Source organism: Theobroma cacao, chromosome 10 (assembly GCF_000208745.1).
Source record: "Theobroma cacao cultivar B97-61/B2 chromosome 10, Criollo_cocoa_genome_V2, whole genome shotgun sequence".
Taxonomy (NCBI): Eukaryota; Viridiplantae; Streptophyta; class Magnoliopsida; order Malvales; family Malvaceae; genus Theobroma; species Theobroma cacao.
This window is the reverse complement of record NC_030859.1, coordinates 21,614,826-21,631,637: the sequence shown is the minus strand read 5'-3', so window position 1 is coordinate 21,631,637 and position 16,812 is coordinate 21,614,826. Positions and strand designations below refer to the sequence as shown.

At 38.6% G+C, this 16,812-nt stretch overlaps 4 protein-coding genes and 1 long non-coding RNA gene across 6 annotated transcripts; 4 read left to right on the top strand and 1 right to left on the bottom strand.

Moving 5' to 3' along the window:
* On the top strand, nucleotides 1,764-5,407 carry LOC18587519 (probable inactive receptor kinase At5g58300). Its single transcript, XM_007011330.2, has 3 exons — nucleotides 1,764-1,942; nucleotides 2,788-4,160; nucleotides 4,633-5,407. The coding sequence occupies exons 2-3, from the start codon at nucleotides 2,858-2,860 to the stop codon at nucleotides 5,247-5,249; spliced, it is 1,920 nt and encodes a 639-aa protein (XP_007011392.1). The 5' UTR covers nucleotides 1,764-1,942; nucleotides 2,788-2,857; the 3' UTR covers nucleotides 5,250-5,407.
* LOC18587518 (thioredoxin H4-1) lies at nucleotides 5,533-8,697 on the top strand. 2 transcript variants are annotated; one of them, XM_018129076.1, is made up of 5 exons: nucleotides 5,533-5,838; nucleotides 6,335-6,447; nucleotides 7,085-7,231; nucleotides 7,900-8,022; nucleotides 8,323-8,697. In XM_018129076.1, the coding sequence occupies exons 2-5, from the start codon at nucleotides 6,376-6,378 to the stop codon at nucleotides 8,467-8,469; spliced, it is 489 nt and encodes a 162-aa protein (XP_017984565.1). In that variant the 5' UTR covers nucleotides 5,533-5,838; nucleotides 6,335-6,375; the 3' UTR covers nucleotides 8,470-8,697. The 2 variants fall into 2 exon arrangements, with proteins under 2 accessions (XP_017984565.1, XP_017984566.1); XM_018129077.1 differs by lacking the exon at nucleotides 5,533-5,838 and adding an exon at nucleotides 5,849-6,231.
* LOC18587516 lies at nucleotides 11,271-12,428 on the top strand. Its single transcript, XR_001929817.1, has 2 exons — nucleotides 11,271-11,935; nucleotides 12,037-12,428. It is a non-coding gene; the product is annotated as an uncharacterized LOC18587516 (long non-coding RNA).
* LOC18587515 lies at nucleotides 12,560-14,467 on the bottom strand. Its single transcript, XM_007011326.2, has 4 exons — nucleotides 14,031-14,467; nucleotides 13,292-13,383; nucleotides 12,969-13,185; nucleotides 12,560-12,881 (listed from the first exon to the last, which is right to left on the bottom strand). Exons 1-4 carry the CDS (start codon nucleotides 14,116-14,118, stop codon nucleotides 12,769-12,771), a joined length of 510 nt encoding a protein of 169 aa, XP_007011388.2. The 5' UTR covers nucleotides 14,119-14,467; the 3' UTR covers nucleotides 12,560-12,768.
* LOC18587514 (probable inorganic phosphate transporter 1-2) lies at nucleotides 14,605-16,599 on the top strand. Its single transcript, XM_007011325.2, has one exon. It carries the CDS (start codon nucleotides 14,798-14,800, stop codon nucleotides 16,385-16,387), a length of 1,590 nt encoding a protein of 529 aa, XP_007011387.2. The 5' UTR covers nucleotides 14,605-14,797; the 3' UTR covers nucleotides 16,388-16,599.

Genomic DNA, 16,812 nt, shown 5'->3' with positions numbered 1-16,812 from the left:
CCCTCAGGGACTGCTGGCCCAATGGTATTCAAAGTCCCAGTCTCCAGCTGATCTCTGAACTTGTGATTTATGCTCACTATTACTCCAACCTCAGAAAAAGGGCAAGCACAAGAGATGTGATCTCTGATTTCATCATTATTGCCACAAAGAAAACAGGTTATTTTTGGCAGAGGTAAATCCAATTTTGCAATCCATTCACTGTTAACTTGTCTAAGATTGCCATCCTATCATAGTATGCTTGGGAATATGGTGTTGGAACGGGATTAGTCTGTGTCTGTGCACCTTATTTATTTGAGTTTGATGGCAGCCAAGTAGTGACATCTTTCTCCTCTGCATAAGGATAGATAATACACAAACAACTGTGTTAATTTCCATTCACCATCCTTAGCAAATTGCTGCGACTCAAGTCTACTTAATCTTGACATTTTACTGAGTTGGTTTATTGTTATTATTGCTGATCTCCATTCAAGAAACAACTGGCAAAACTTCCAGCCAATGCTAAGTTTATGCATGTATTACTTCGCTGGATGAAATAACCTTGTTCTGTTTCCCAAAGTTAGTAAAGCTAGGCGATTTCTGCTTGCTAATGCGGGTACAAACGATGCCTAAACTTAGAGCTTTTCTAGAGAAGTGAGTATGTTGTTCCAGCCCCAAAGCATTTCTCTGGGGGTTTAGCTCGTTGGATCCAAGTATCTTTTCCTAATACAGAAACCAAAACCAATCAGCAATCAATCATGAACTCTCGCAGATTCAGTTACTACCAGCACAGCCTAGGATGATAGTTTTTGATGTCAAGCTAAGATGCTATATTAATAACCGCCTGCTAACTGCCAACTACCCTCTGCCATTAATCATGGCCCCATTGTCTGGTTCAGTCAATCAGTCTTAAATTTCTTAGTAGTTCGTCAATTCCCTGCTATGGAGGTTGGAATCTGTTTCATGCCCTGTTTTATCAATCACACGTAGGTAATGAAGTTCGATAATGACTTCTACCAGAAATAGCCGTTGTTTACTTGGAACTGCCCCCTCAAGCAAGCTAACTAGCTTTGGCCTTGCTGATACAAGAACTATGCTCTTTTTAGCTACTTCTTACAACTTACAATTAAAGACAAAAAGGAAAGGGAAATGAACCTACCACGTGAGTTAAAGCAGTGTCTCCTTCATGCCAAAGATTGTTGATTATGATCAAGTTAAATCAAGGTCTAAAGGCCTTCAATAAATGCCCCCTGTGTTTTCAATTCATCCCATTCAAACTCAGAATAATGTACTTGGACCATAATGTAGAATGGTTTACAGGCATTGAAATGGAATACCCAAACAAGCATTTATGTTTCAAATTTAAATGCCATGGCTAAGTCTGCATGATTGGTGCTCTATTAAATTCACTTTTTATCCCAAAAGAGAAAGAAATTCACTTTATCTTTTGTACATGTAAAAGATGAAGGGGAGAGAAAACCATCACTTTTGGGACTAGTGACCGGATTCTGCCCACAGCACCAGCAGAAAAGAAGTCAAGGGATAAAATCTAGTTAACCTTGGTGCCTATGCATGCACAAAGCTATCTGATCCCTATTTTCACTAGGCAACACCTTTTTTTTTCTGTTCAAGTTAGTTACACCAACCTGGCTGGCTACCATCTCAAAGCTAGTAAAAAGACGTCGCAGCTAACTTGGGTTTGGTGCTGCTAGCAGCTCATTCTGCTGCATTAATTTTGATATGAACAGTAGGACTTTAATAGATGACATAAATTTTTTTATCTCCATTGTACATTTCAACGGCGAATTCTCAACTTCCTGCACATTAGAGAAAACATGATGCTTCTCAGAAAAAATCCTTCCAGAGAACTGATGAGAAAAGAAATGATTTCCTGTCCAGTAACCGGTAGGGGAATGAGGTAACTGATCCTGGGCTTACTACTCCAAGAGTGGTGATTATTGCTCAGGTAAATTGCAGGGATAAGAGATATGATTCATTTTGAAACCAAAATTTACTTATGAAAGTATGCACTCTTTGTTCCAAACACTGTTCTGCTCCTGGAAAAGATCGAGTAAAAGTATCAGTTGTTCACTTCACCACTTAAAAGAAAAAGTATATGAATAGCTGAGGCATTGTCAATTATTATACAAAAATCTTCTGTCATTCAAATAAGTCAGTGTTCTTTCCCAGAAGAGCTTCCTTGTCCCATTTTTAACTGATTTGTGCTCCCCACCAGAAATCTGCTCCGTAGCCCTCAGCCTACATCCAACAGTCAAAGGAAGCTAACATAATCTATAACATAATGAGAGATACTACATGAGTTGGTGACACCTCTATAGCCGGGGTGCTAAAGAGATTACTTTTCCTGCAATGAGGCCTTCTCTTTACTGAACAAAGAATAATGCAACTTTTGCTTTTTCTTTATGATGATGCTTTCTTTTTTTTCCTTGGATTCTTTTCCTACCAATTTGCTTTTGAATATGAATGACCCCATTTCTTTTATGTCTTTTTAACTTGTAAAATGCATGTAAATTTTTAAATTTTGGGCCAACTTCATTTTCTTCTTAGAGCTTTGCTTTACTAATGCCGAAAAGTCCATCTTTTATGTTGCCTTTGAAAAAAATTCCAAACCCAAATTATGCATAAACTGCTACAGTGCTAACACCGTCAAAGGCTGCATAATTTTGCTTTAGCACCTTTAAGTTGAAAGGACAGACCACTATATCTATTTGCCTATGTGGTTGTTTTAAGTTTATGATCCCTGCTTCCCTGATACGTGTTCAGCTCACTATGTTGCATCGTTTTCTATAGCTGAACCAGGAGAGCAGCAGCAAGTATTCGAGTCAGAAAGGCATCATTGCCTATCTTTCGTACTGAACAGATGTCCATGAAGTTCCAGCCCTTCATTGCCTTGCTTACCTTCCTTTTCCTTCAATTGCCTCTTCATAAATTTCCTCAGGTTTTGGCGGACCTGAATTCTGACAGGCAAGCTCTCCTTGACTTTGCTGCTGCTGTCCCACATGCCAGAAAACTGAACTGGAATGCAACTGCCCCAGTTTGCACGTCTTGGGTTGGCGTAACTTGTGATTTGAATAGAACCCGCGTGATTGCCATCCGTCTACCAGGTATAGGACTTTCAGGCCCCATTCCGGTTAATACCATAGGAAAGCTTGATGCTCTCGGAGTCCTCAGCCTTCGATCCAACAACCTCAGTGGGAATCTTCCTTCTGATATCCCCTCCATTCCTTCTCTCCGCCGCTTGTTCCTCCAATACAACAACTTCTCCAGTGTCTTCCCTGCCTCTCTTTCCCCCCGGCTGAATGCATTGGATTTTTCCTACAACTCGTTCACTGGAATCATTCCAACTACGCTTCAGAATCTGACACGACTCGCTATTCTGAACCTCCAAAACAACTCCATATCTGGAGTCATCCCCTATCTCAATCTCCCAAGTCTCAAAGTCTTAAATTTCAGCTACAACAACTTGACTGGCTCAATTCCAAATTCCCTCAAAAGATTTCCTTCTTCTTCATTTATTGGGAATCCATTTTTATGTGGTTCGCCTCTAAAGCTTTGCTCTGCAGTCTCCTCTTCACCTTCTCCTTCTCCATCTTCCTTTCCAAACCCACCAACAGTTTCTCAAAGTAGACATGCTTCTTCGAAAAACAAGCTAGGTGCTGGTTCTATCATTGCCATAGTGATTGGGGGCTTAGCATTTCTGTTTCTACTGCTAGTAGTGGTCGTTATACACTGTTTGAAGAGGAAAGACAGTGGGGGCAGTGGAATGCTGAAGAAAAAAATCTCTGGAGGTGGAAAGAGTGAGAAGCCTAATGATTTTGGAAGTGGGGTGCAGGAAGCTGAAAAGAACAAATTGTTCTTCTTTGAAGGATGCTCTTACAACTTTGATCTTGAGGATTTGTTGAAAGCTTCAGCTGAAGTTCTTGGTAAGGGCAGTTATGGAACGACATATAAAGCTGCTTTGGAGGAGGGGACACAAGTGGTAGTGAAAAGATTGAAGGAAGTTGCAGTTGGGAAAAGGGAGTTTGAGCAGCAAATGGAAGTTCTTGACAGGGTCGGACGACATCCCAATGTTATGCCACTCCGTGCTTATTACTATTCAAAGGATGAGAAGCTGCTAGTCTACAGCTACATGCCAGCCGGCAGCTTGTTCTCACTCTTGCATGGTATGCTTCTTTCTCAACTCCATCGCAGCATCATTCTCAGCTAGCATCATATGACTTTCTTTTCTTCTTGTCTTCTCTATTCTTGCGACCTGGAACAGAGAACTAAACTTTGAACATGGAAAAGCCTATCATTTAAGTGATTATTTTTCCTAAAATATCAGAACAAAAAGGGATGGCTATGGTCTTCATATGATGGCTAAGTTCTTCAAAAATTCCTTTAACAAACGCAGAATCAGTTGAGAATCCTTTATCTCTGACATGCTTATGCAGCTCTGACTCCATATAATTGTTGATTTCATTCTTTTAAATATTTCTTTGTGATTATAAGAGGCAAATTCAACAATTAGGACTTAGCACCTGGAACCACACTAGTATTTACGTGGAACTTCTCATTTTTACTTGGAAAATCCAAATACTCTACTGCAAAAATGTTGATGTAGAATGCTTTTTTATCTGTTTCCAACAATGATAGGAAACCGGAGTGCAGGGAGAACTCCACTGGACTGGGATTCAAGAATGAAGATTGCCCTTGGAACTGCTAGAGGAATTGCACACATTCATACCGAGGGTGGTGGTAAATGCACCCATGGCAACATCAAGTCCTCCAACATCCTCCTCAGTGATGAACTAGAGGGTTGTGTCTCTGATGTTGGCCTGGCACCTCTAATGAATGCCCCTGTAACCATGTCACGGATCATGGGATACCGTGCTCCGGAGGTGATTCAAACACGCAAAGTAACTCAAAAGTCTGATGTTTACAGCTTTGGTGTGCTCCTCCTGGAAATGCTGACTGCCAAAGCTCCCCTCCAGCCTTCAGGGCATGATGAGGTGGTTGATCTTCCAAGATGGGTCCGTTCTGTTGTGCGGGAGGAATGGACTGCTGAAGTCTTTGATGTGGAGCTGTTGAGGTTCCAACATTTCCAAGAGGAGATGGTACAGATGCTTCAGATTGCACTAGCATGTGTGGCAAAAACAACAGAAACGCGTCCGAAAATGGATGAAATTGTTAGAATGATAGAGGACATTCGACAACCTGAATCCAAGAACCGGACATCCTCAGAGGCAGAATCAAACATCCAAACACCATGATTTGCAGCAAACCTTGTGCTCTTTGTACTTAAATGTTCAATTCTTTAGTCCTGCATAAGGTTGTTGGACTAACAACCTTTGGGAGAATAAGCTTCTTTTTCCTCATTTGCTTGGAAATAACTATTTCCAAATTGCCATGAATTTCTTACAAGCTTTAATCAATGCTGTGAAACCATAATCTTGTGATGAAAGTGTCTTTTCCATCATTGCAGTACAGGATAATTAGTCCAAAAACTTGATTACAGAAAAGGGATATCTAAGATGAAGAAAATAGACATTTTTGTTTTTTCATGCCAAATTTAGCAGTTAGTTGCAGGATCTCTTATAAGTTATAACAAACTCATTCTGTCAAAAAATGGAGCATGAAATGGCAAAGACCCTGGAGTTACAGATAGAAACAATCCATCAAAAGATAGCATCTCAAATTCTATATCCTCGGTTGACATCCATTGGTTCTTCCATTTCTTCCTCCTCCAAGTTCTTTTCATTTTCAGCTCTCTTTTCCCTTTTTGGCATGAAAGGCTGCAATCCCATGGTTTCCTTGAAAATGATTTGATTATAAAGAATATCAAATCCAAAGGATCCCAAGGTAAGCCTTTTTTCCTGTCATTTATTCATCATACAATGATAATCAACTTTGCTGCAAAATTTTTATTTGCATCATATTTATAAAGATTTCTCGCAAACTTTTTATTTTCCTTTCATTGCTAAATCTCCATTGAATTGAAACTGAACTGAGAAGGAGAAACAGCTTCCATTTACATTAGGCTGGTAAGGTGGCACATTGTTCTTGATGAATATTTCCAGCAGTGCAATATGCGTTTTGTTGGACCAAACTCTAGGGAAAAGGTAGACAGAATAACCAATAGAGGAATCTTTTCCAGGGATTGTAATGCAGAATATATGAGGATATTAGAGGATCTTCGAGCTTTGAAATCAACAATGGTGAAGATTTGATCTTTTGGTTTTCCCCTTCTTACATGTAGGATTCATTAGAACTATAATGTTACTATTATCATAGCAGAGTTCCTCTCTTTCAGTCATAACGAAATAATCCATGCAATCTGATTTTATCATATTTTCAGGGGCCTCTTGTAACTTCAATTAACAGGGGTCAGTTGGGCAGATGGGACATCGTTGGACCAAGGTGACTCGTTCAAAGCAAGCTGTGTACAAGGCCAAAAAGAATGCTTTTGATGTAAATTCTAGTTTGCCTTTTTCTTCTTACATCTTTACAGGCTGCGTCCACTTCCAAAAGCTTCTACATATGAATTTCCTTTGAAAGAGTGTTGCCTTCTCCCAATTCTTCTTTCTTTCCCTTTTTTGTTTCATTTTCCTTTCACTTGACCTGGATAAATAAAATAGATTGATATGTAGTCAATCATGGCTTCTTTACTTTTAGCATGAAGCTGGTCACTTCTAATGGTTAGTTCAGTAACTGCAGCAGGAGACTTCCAGAAGTTTGACAACAAATCCTTTGTGTTTGTATTTATTGACAAATACCTTACAGACTGTCTTTTCCATATTATAACTGCCTGCAGTTGACAGGAATGCCTTTGGTTTCTTAAAAGCTTTGTTTCAAATAATGTATTAACCTATGTGTTTCTTTGTGAAAACAAGACTACTTTTATCATTGATGTGCTTTTCCTATGTGGTATTCTTACTTCTTAGGTCTTGGGTTATTATGGTTTCTAATCTGAAGTTTCCTGGTTCCAATTCTTAATACTTATATCAGTCAAAGCCATGAAATCATGCTTCAGATGATTTTTGATGGTAAATATGGTGTATATATACAAATATTCCATAATCATTGTTAAATCACTTCTGGTGCACAGTTCTTGCAGTTCTTCAAATGTCATAATAAAGATTGTAAGGATCATCAGGCTCGGTGTGTGGGGCTTGCCTGCAGAAACGTTCACCATATAACTACCATTCAGAGCTGGGAGGCAAAACTAACAGAAGCAACCAGGGATGGAAAGATAGTAAGTTTATAAATGTCATGACATTTTCAACTGGTGCAAAATGTAAATCATGATTGCAAGCTCTAAATCACGATTTCTAGGTCAATACAGCATGTCTAAATTATGCAAATACAAGTACAGTAGCATCTCAATATCGGAAATACACTTGCTTAGTACTATGTTTCACCATTGGACAGATAAAAAATGATTGATCATTGATATGCATCAAGTGTCTTCATTTTGTCCTTTTTATGTTATATCTTCGAAGAGCTTCTTGGCCTATTCCCCTGCATATCAGAAATACACTTGTTTAGTACTATTCCTCCGGACATCTCAGAACATGTGTCCCTAGCATGCTGATGATATCATATTTTCTTACTACATTGTCAGTTCTCCAGTGGTTTGCATAAAGTTGCAATGTATTGCTCTTTGGAATCCATCTGAGATTCTCTAGCTTTATTTGAGCCATGAAACTTACAGTAGGCAGGATGGTTTTTCTATTGTCTTTTCATTGTTGCTTTTCCCTGCGTCATTTTTTTCTCAGTTCTCCTGGATCATAATGCCATATATATGCTAATGGTGGACATCGAAATACTGATATGCAACTATAACCATTTTGAGCCATTCAAATTTTTCATTTTTCACTTTGTACCGGTCTAATTTTCTTACATTTGACATTCCTCCAACAGCTTGTTGCAAATTTCAGTACACTATGGTCTGGTCCTTGCAGATCAATAGCACCAACCTACTGCGAGCTTGCAGATAAATACTCTTCTCTCATGTTTCTAACTGTGGATGTCGATGAGCTTGCTGTAAGTTAAAAACACGTTTCTTCTTATCTTGTAAAGCTTTCCACAAAAGATACTTTGTGCATAACATGACTCTTCCCTGTATATGAAACCGTATTTTCTTCCTTCAAATGCAAGAAATTCTACGTCTTTTTATCTTCGGACCCTGTGCCTTAACTGTCACCATTCTAGAAAGAGAATTATATCAGTTAGCCCTATCATTTAACACTGCATCAAAATCGTACAGATTATTGCCTTGAATTACTAGTCAATCTGTAAGAGATAACTTGATGACTTATGCTGCGTGATCCTATTACTATACAGGAGTTGAGCACTTCGTGGGATATCAATGCTACTCCGACTTTCTTTTTTCTTAAAGATGGACGGCAGGTGGATAAATTTGTAGGTGATGACAAGGTAGAACTCCCAAAGAAGATAGCAGCAATTGCAAATGTGGCAAGCAGGTGTTGAGTTGACACCATAGGTTTTTTCTAGCTAGCTCTCAGCAAAATACTTGTTTCCTAGTTCCTGCATGTAATTACAGTTTGAACAGCACTTGCAATAGATGTCTTGGTTACAGAAAATTTTAAATTTAAAAATGAAAAAATGATTTCCCCAAACAATTATATGCAGAATTTGAACCTCTGCTCTGTGAAGAAATAGTTAGTAATATGAAAGGAAGCAGGAAAGTTTGGAGTATGTATTAAGTCTGTCTGTTTATCATGTTAGCTTGAAACATCCTTGACTACCAACCAAAACAGTTACATGCTTTTTGTTTTTTAATTATCAAGCTGCTTTCATTAGAAGAGAGGAAATGAATTTATTCCCTCCATGGGGACCAACAGAAACCAAAACATCCCACAGAGAGAGGTATTGGGCAATATACCCTTACATTGATGACAAGTATACACCTCCAATACTCCTTCAAGACCCCAGATACAAGACAAAAATTGAAACCTATGCATCCTGCACATAACAGCAACCCAGGTCAAGCTGCCTGCCAATGTTACTTTCAAGCAAGACTCTGGTTGGTTACATTGTTACTGAATCCAAATATGGCTAATGTTGTTTGGCATGCCGTTTGCAGTAGAATTCAAGGGTGTGGTTTTGGTGGTGCTTAGATGAACTTGTGTCTGTTTGTAGATTGTTTTCTTTTCAGGCCAGGCCCTGCCCTGGTTGTTCATCTTTGGGCTTCGGTGCATTCAGGGAAATGAATCGAACAATGTCATTAGACACATTGAGAATTGTGAAACTCAGGTGAGGAGAATCTTAAATGGAATGATTTAAATGAGCATTTGGGGAGATTGCTAGTAATCTTGCATTGGACATGATCATTAATTTATCTCATAATTTGATGCATATAAAGATTCAAATGCATCCAGCTCAGCTCGGGTTTGAGCTGTATTTGGAAGTTTGATATTTTTAATAAATTTTCACCTACTTAGGGGAGGGGAGGGATGAAATTGTTCAAATTTTAAAATTTAAAGGATTGAATTGATTAAATTTTGAATATAGAGAGCAAATTGATAAAAAAAAAAAATACATGACACACTTTTCAACTTTTTATTTTTTAAAAAGAAAATTTGTCTAACCGGTGACAGGGCGGAAGCCAAGGCTCAGATGATAATCCCTAGCTAGCTCACGGCTACTGTTTGAGGAGCTCTTATCATCTTAATACATCTAGCGGCTGCCAAGCAAACCCTAAAACTCTTTCTTTTACTCAGAGAAAGAGATACACCCTACTCATTTATTTATTTATTGCTTTTACTCAGAGAGGGAGAGATAACCATGGCACGGATCATTGGATACCGTGCTCCGGATGTGATTGAAACACGCAAAGGAACTCAAAAGTCTGATGTTTACAGCTTTGGTGTGCTCCTCCTGGAAGTGTTGACTGCCGAAGCTCCCCTCCAGCCTTGAGGGCATGATGATGTGGTTGATCTTCCGAGATGGGCCCGTTCTGTTGTGCGGGAGGAATGGACTGCTGAAGTGGTTGACGAGGAGCTGTTGAGATTCCAACATTTCCAAGAGGAGATGGTACAGATGCTTCAGATTGCAGCAGCATGTGTGGCAAAAACACCAGAAATGCGTCCGAAAATGGATGAAATTGTTAGAATGATAGAGGACATTCGACAACCTGAATCCAAGAACCGGACATCCTCAGAGGCAGAATCAAACATCCAAATGCCATGATTTGCAACAGAACCTTGTGCTCTTTGTACTCAAATATTCAATCCTCTAGTCCTTCGTAAGGTTGTTGGACTAACAAGCTTTGGAAGAATAAGCTTCTTTTTCTTCATTTGCTGGGAAATAACTTACTCCAAATTGCCATGAATTTCTTACTAGCCTTAATCAATGCTCTGAAAGTGTCTTTCCCATCATTGCAGTCGAGGATAAGTAGCCCAAAAACTTAATTACAGAAAAGGGATATACACACACATTTTTGTTTTTTCATGCCAAATTTAGCAGCTGGTTGCAGGATGTCTTATAAGTCATAACCAACAAACTCATTCTGTAACAAAATGGAACACGAAATGGCAAGGACCCTACCCTGAAGTTACAGATACAAACAATCCATCAAAAGATAGAATCTCAAATTCTGTATCCTTGGTTGACATCCATTCTTTCTGCTATCAAGTAATTGGTGTCTTGGCTTGGCTGGACAGGTTTTTGTATTCTCTTTTCTCAGTTGTTGGTGATTGGCGGCTTAGATGAATTTTTGCACTTAAATATGATTTGGATTTATTTTGCGGCTAGTTTGTGGTGGTAGAGTTAATGCTATGAGATTTTAATGAAATTGGTCTTCATTAAAATGCTAATGCGTGTGGATATCCTCCATTTATTGATCTTGTGACTTAATTATTTTAATATCCTTGTAACCTCACGTCCAAAGTTTGTTTTTACTTTGGCACATTGTAATAAAATTTACAAAAAAAAAAAAATCTTCAAAAAAAGTTTCTACTTTGATGCATATATATATATATATATATAGTCACAGACAATATATCATATAAGATTAAGTGAATTAGTCAAAATATTCTTGATTTAGAAATTTTAATCATTTATCTTTCAAAAGTGTGCAAGCTTTTATGATTTTTTGTACAATTAAATACATGTTTGAATTAAAATTTTTTACTTAATCGATTGTTAAATTTAACGAAAAATAATAAATGTACTTATTAAATTTGGATAAAAATTACTATTTTTTTTAGACAAATTTTTAAATAGATATAACCTGCCCAATCAAAAACCTAAAAGAGAAATATAAAAAAGAAAAGTTAAAAATTCCTTCACAGACTTCTCGCAACCCAAGGCTCTCTTTAAAAATACTTTTTCAGCATGGATCCCGCAGCTCCTTTAGAGTCTTAGCTCCTTTTACTTCTGTTTGACTGTAACTAAACTGACTTAGAGGCTGGGCTTTATTTCTATGAACCTTTTAACATAAACACTACAAATTCTCGTATCAAATCACCAAGTACTTGGAAAAAGTTTGTCTTTGATGATGCATATAGGCACAGACAAATATAACAGACAGGATTAAGTCAATTAGTTAAAATAACATCTTGAAGAGTTTCTTGATTTGCATCTCTCCAGGCATTCTCATTGTCCGTGACAGAAATTGGAACTCTGGTGCAAGGGAATCATGTGAATTTTTCCATGATCCTTTTAAGGGAAAAAGGTACTATGCTCTCCTGCCCGGCCACCTCTGTGTGTGTTGGACATTGGTCCATGTGTATTGGTTAGTAAAGCTGCTGATTGAACTCTTTGTGATGCATCCTTACCCACCAGGTCTCGAAAGGTCCTTCCCCATTGGTGGACTCCCAACATGTGGAACAATTTAAGAACAAGCCTTGCATAGATTGTTCTAAGAATGCATCAAATTATGGACCTGCAGATGGCAGAGCCTTGCAGTGAAACTTCTAAAATTATTTTAAGGGTAATTCCTTCCTTTATTACTTCCAGGCCTATTTAATGCGTGCTTTGAATTATTATACGGATTTACTGGTAATTCCAAGGTATTTCTTTTCTTGTCAGCAGATTTGATCCTTTGAAGCTTATTGTGGAGCCATGAAAATCATCTTGGCTTAACTGGATCTTTATCAACTGGCGGGATCTGAAGCCTTAAAACATTTTCATTTCAAGGATCTGTGGACATCATTTGCCAGCATCATCTATACTCCAAAACAGCCTAGGTGCTTGTATTTGAAGTCAATCTTTGGTCTAAATATTCCTCGGTCTGTCTGTCTGTCCTCTGATGGACTCCCTGGAGACAAATTTGTTTATGTGTGTCTTCTAATCTAGACCTCGCTTGATATGTCAAACCTAATAAGTCTTGGTGGACTGAAATTGCCACTTCTATTCTTCATTTACCCCAATTTGAAGCTGAGACTCATTATTGAATCAATGCATCACCTGTCGTTCGTTACTTGGATATCCTGCTCTAAGCTGGGACTTATCTTATTCTTGTGCTTATTTGCTACTGTCCTAACAATACTAGCTACATATATAACATAATAGTGCAATATTGTTATAATTTATTTAGTGTATTTTGCTTGCCAGATTTGCCACAAGACTGATATCATGCTTTGTTTCATTTCTCTTTCAAAATGGATTACATCATAAGCACAAAACACACACTTCCTTTCTCTACACATGTACCCTTCTTAATTGCTCCTTTATTTGAAGTACAGGGTTCAGCATCAAGCACAAATGATATGCTAACATAGAGCTCTTTTATATATGATTATGCCAGAGAAGGATCATAATAGTTTAATCATGGAAGTGCATCAACAGAAACAGAGCTACTAAAATTGAAATTATGAACTCAATTCCACTCTTGCTTGACCTTCTGGCGTCACTAATGATTGTGGTTCCATTGAATCCTACAAAAAGATAGCAGCATCTAAGTTATGTTGTCCAATTAGAAACTCAAATTCATGCTGTTACTGAGAAACAAAATGAACAATTACCATAGTCGCATCCTTGTGTGATTGTGACAATGAGGTCCTGCACAGTTGCCTTGTTGGCAAACTTATAGTCTCGTTTAACCAGATGAATGCAAGTCAACACTGCCATGGTATGTTCTCCACACCCTCCAGGCTTACAAAATTCATCTGTGTCTGCCGTGGTTATATTCATCCATCCTGCCTCAGTTAATATATACTTGTCTGAACAACTTGTTGATTTCTGTTAAATACAATGCAAGCATTTGATGCAAGAATTACATTTGGAAAGGAGGAAACTGAAAAGATTAGAACTAAAACAAAACAAAAAAATAGAGGGTGAGAACTACATTTTGCAGGCATTCATAAGCACTTTTCCATTGTTGAAATGGACTCAGATTCACATTCCCAGTGGGATCTGTGACTTGCTTGATTTTTCCATCTGCAAAATCAAGAATGCTAATAATTATGAAAGAGCAGGGTTCTCTGCAAGACACTTATTCTGCCATCCCACCCCACCCTTTTAACTTAAGGAAACTAACAAAACAGTAGTTAGTTAATTAAGAGTTGCTAGATTTTCCTCATGTAGACTCATCAGTTGTATAAGGGAACCACCAAATTTTGAATTGAGAGGAAAATGAAAAAGGGAATTGTAGTATTTAAATCAACTTATTAATATTTTGCTGATTCTGATAGTTAAAATGAATGCTAGAAGACTATACTGGAATTAGAGATCTCTAAAAGTTATCAGTTTCCCTAAATATATTAACAATCCAATGTTTTGGAGTCATCATGAACACATGTAATTAACTTTTGAGTTGAAATAAATTTGAGATTATTCATAGTGAGAATGATTAAATTTTAAACTGTGTAATCTGACCTTACACATGCACATAAAGTTATATTTTATATGTATACACTACTGATTTTCATTTGAAGGATCCTAAAACTGACAACAACTTTCCAAATGAACGTGGTCATCTTAGCTGCATATACCTCAACCAGCTATGGCAATAGCTGAATTGGTGGGGATTGCAAGCACTCAATCACAAACAAAGCGAGAGAGAGAGAGAGAGAGAGAGAGACGACCTGCATTGATTTGAGAAAACAGAAGAGAAGTCACCAGAAAGCCGTAAAGACACAATAGTCTTGTTGCGTTGCTTGCTGATATCTCCATTTTGAGTAAATGACGCTACAATCTGAGCAGCTGGCTCTTAAGGACCTCAGAGGAACGTTGTTTCCGTTCAGTTTCTTAAAAAGAAAGTCATAAATCGGAATATATGACATTGGGAATTCGAAGAATCCAATGGGATTCAATTGGTGGTGAGAATCTGCATAAGAAAGTCCAAACCAGGCTTTGGAGAAATCCCACCCGGACAAGGAATGGAATCATTCAAGCGAATGATCCGCAAAAGTGGTGAAACAATAAAAGTTGGGAGGTTTCCTCATGTTTTCTAGTGCACATAAGACAATGGAAATGACCACAGCTCATTCTTAGCTCAAGGAAGAGCCAATGCAGATGCAGTGTGCAGAAATATATATAAGCNTATATCTATTTCACAAAATATTCTCAACTTAATTAAAAATAATAATTTATTATCTCGAATGCATAGCATGATAATAAACTAGTATATATATATATATATATATATATATACACACATACTCCTTATTGGTTGGCTGTTCAAACTAGACTTTAGCTCCTAAGAGAATTTCTTGTTTATAGGTCAAAAACAAAGACAAAAGACACCCTTTTTCTGAGCTTTCCCCACTCCATAAATCAGGCATTGAATCCCCTCCACGGTGAGCCCATCACTGTTTCTCATATTCGGATTCTTGCAAAAGTTATTTTCGGCATGGGAGAGGGAAGCCAAGCCATTTTATCAGCTCTTGACAATGCAAGGACTCAAAGGTACCATTTCAAGGCCATCGTCATCGCCGGCATGGGATTTTTCACTGATGCTTATGATATTTTCTGCATAACTGCTGTATCCAAGCTCATAGCCCGATTGTACTACTATGACCCAGTAACTGGCAAGCCAGGTACTTTCCCAAAGGACATAAAAAGTGCTGTGACAGGGGTGGCTTTATTTGGAACGTTGGCAGGGCAGCTCTTCTTTGGTTGGCTTGGGGACAAACTTGGCAGGAAGAAAGTTTATGGGATCACCCTTGTCACTATGGTGGGGTGTGCCATAGCTTCTGGCATTTCCTTCGGTTCCACAGCTAACAGTGTGATTGGTACCCTCTGCTTCTTCCGCTTCTGGCTGGGGTTCGGCATTGGTGGAGACTATCCACTCTCGGCTGTGATCATGTCCGAATATGCCAACCAAAAAACCCGGGGAGCATTTATTGCTGCAGTCTTTGCAATGCAAGGGACAGGTATACTTGTCGCAGGAATTGTAGCAATGATTGTCTCCAAGGCATTCTTACTTGCTTATCCAGCCAAACCATTTAGCGCCAATCATGTGCTATCAACTCAACCAGAAGGAGATTTTGTTTGGCGGATTGTGCTCATGTTTGGAGCCGTCCCTGCTGCTTTGACCTACTACTGGCGTCTCAAAATGCCAGAAACGGCTAGGTTCACAGCATTGGTTCAGGGAGACCAGAAAAAAGCCGCTGCTGATATGGCCAAAGTCCTTGAAACAGACCTAACTGTTGCAGAATCAAGTGCCAAGGTTGACCCCAATTCATCATATGGATTGTTCACTTCTGAGTTTATGAAGAGGCATGGAACTCACCTTCTAGGGACTTGCACTACCTGGTTCCTGCTGGATATTGCCTTCTATAGTCTCCAGCTCACTCAGAATGACGTCTACCCCGCAAGTGGACTGTTGGATAAAGCGTCGTCAATGAATGCTATTGAAGAGACGTTCCAGCTATCTAAAGCCATGTTCCTGATAGCACTTGCTGCAACTGTTCCAGGATACTGGTTCACTGTGTTCCTCATTGACAAGATTGGACGCTTCATAATCCAACTCGGTGGCTTTCTTATGATGTCTGTTTGTATGGCGATCCTTGGATTTCGCTATCATGATCTTAGGGGAGAGAAGTGCACCGGAAGTGCGACCAAGGACTTTTGCCATGGACACACCACATTGTTCACCATTCTATATGGCCTCACCTTTTTCTTTGCCAACTTTGGACCCAATAGCACAACCTTCATCGTACCGGCCGAGATATTTCCCGCAAGGTTACGTTCAACTTGCCATGGGATCTCTGCAGCTGCAGGAAAAGCAGGTGCCATCATAGCTGCATTTGTGTTCCAGAAATACACTCAAGAGGACAAAAAAATTAAGGATGTAATCATTGCACTTTCTGTCGTGAACATGGTTGGGTTTTTGTTCACTTTCTTGGTGCCAGAAACCAAAGGCCGGTCGCTTGAAGAGTTATCTGGAGAGGACAATGATTTAGGTGGCATTAATGTTCCGGAAACTGAAATGGTTTAGCTACCAGATATTTTTATTTCCTTTTCAGGCTTATTGGAAGCCGGATCATGCATCAGAACCTCTAATAATGGACACAATTTACTACTTCCTAATCTTTCTTGAAAGAAATGTCCAAAAAAGTAAATTAAAATACTATGCTAGTAGCGGTTTATCTTCCTTATGATCCACTTTCTGGAGCCTTTGTATCCTCTTTTCTTTCTTTTTCTTCTTCCTGCTTAGGGGTTTCCAGGTCTGCATTGCTTTGTATGAAACAATTTGATAAATTGATCAACCCAATCCAGGATTAATGATTGACAATCCCTGTGTACATTTGAAATAAAACTTTCAGAATGCATATGTTTTCTTGCTTTGTATATAGACATACATTTGAGCCTGTCTGTGCATGCGTGCACTGAAAACCAAACCCATCCCCCAAAAGACTCAAA

Bases quoted from the DNA above. Each gene is read 5' to 3' on its own strand.
- LOC18587519 (XM_007011330.2), top strand. From the start codon at position 2,858: ATGTCCATGAAGTTCCAGCCCTTCATTGCCTTGCTTACCTTCCTTTTC. The intron at 4,161-4,632 runs GTATGCTTCTTT...CAACAATGATAG, and splicing joins CTTGTTCTCACTCTTGCATG to GAAACCGGAGTGCAGGGAGA.
- LOC18587518 (XM_018129076.1), top strand. From the start codon at position 6,376: ATGGGACATCGTTGGACCAAGGTGACTCGTTCAAAGCAAGCTGTGTAC. The intron at 6,448-7,084 runs GTAAATTCTAGT...TCTGGTGCACAG, and splicing joins CCAAAAAGAATGCTTTTGAT to TTCTTGCAGTTCTTCAAATG. The intron at 7,232-7,899 runs GTAAGTTTATAA...TTCCTCCAACAG, and splicing joins CAACCAGGGATGGAAAGATA to CTTGTTGCAAATTTCAGTAC.
- LOC18587515 (XM_007011326.2), bottom strand. From the start codon at position 14,118: ATGGAGATATCAGCAAGCAACGCAACAAGACTATTGTGTCTTTACGGC. The intron at 13,186-13,291 runs GTAGTTCTCACC...TGTATTTAACAG, and splicing joins CTTATGAATGCCTGCAAAAT to AAATCAACAAGTTGTTCAGA. The intron at 12,882-12,968 runs GTAATTGTTCAT...ATCTTTTTGTAG, and splicing joins CACACAAGGATGCGACTATG to GATTCAATGGAACCACAATC.
- LOC18587514 (XM_007011325.2), top strand. From the start codon at position 14,798: ATGGGAGAGGGAAGCCAAGCCATTTTATCAGCTCTTGACAATGCAAGG.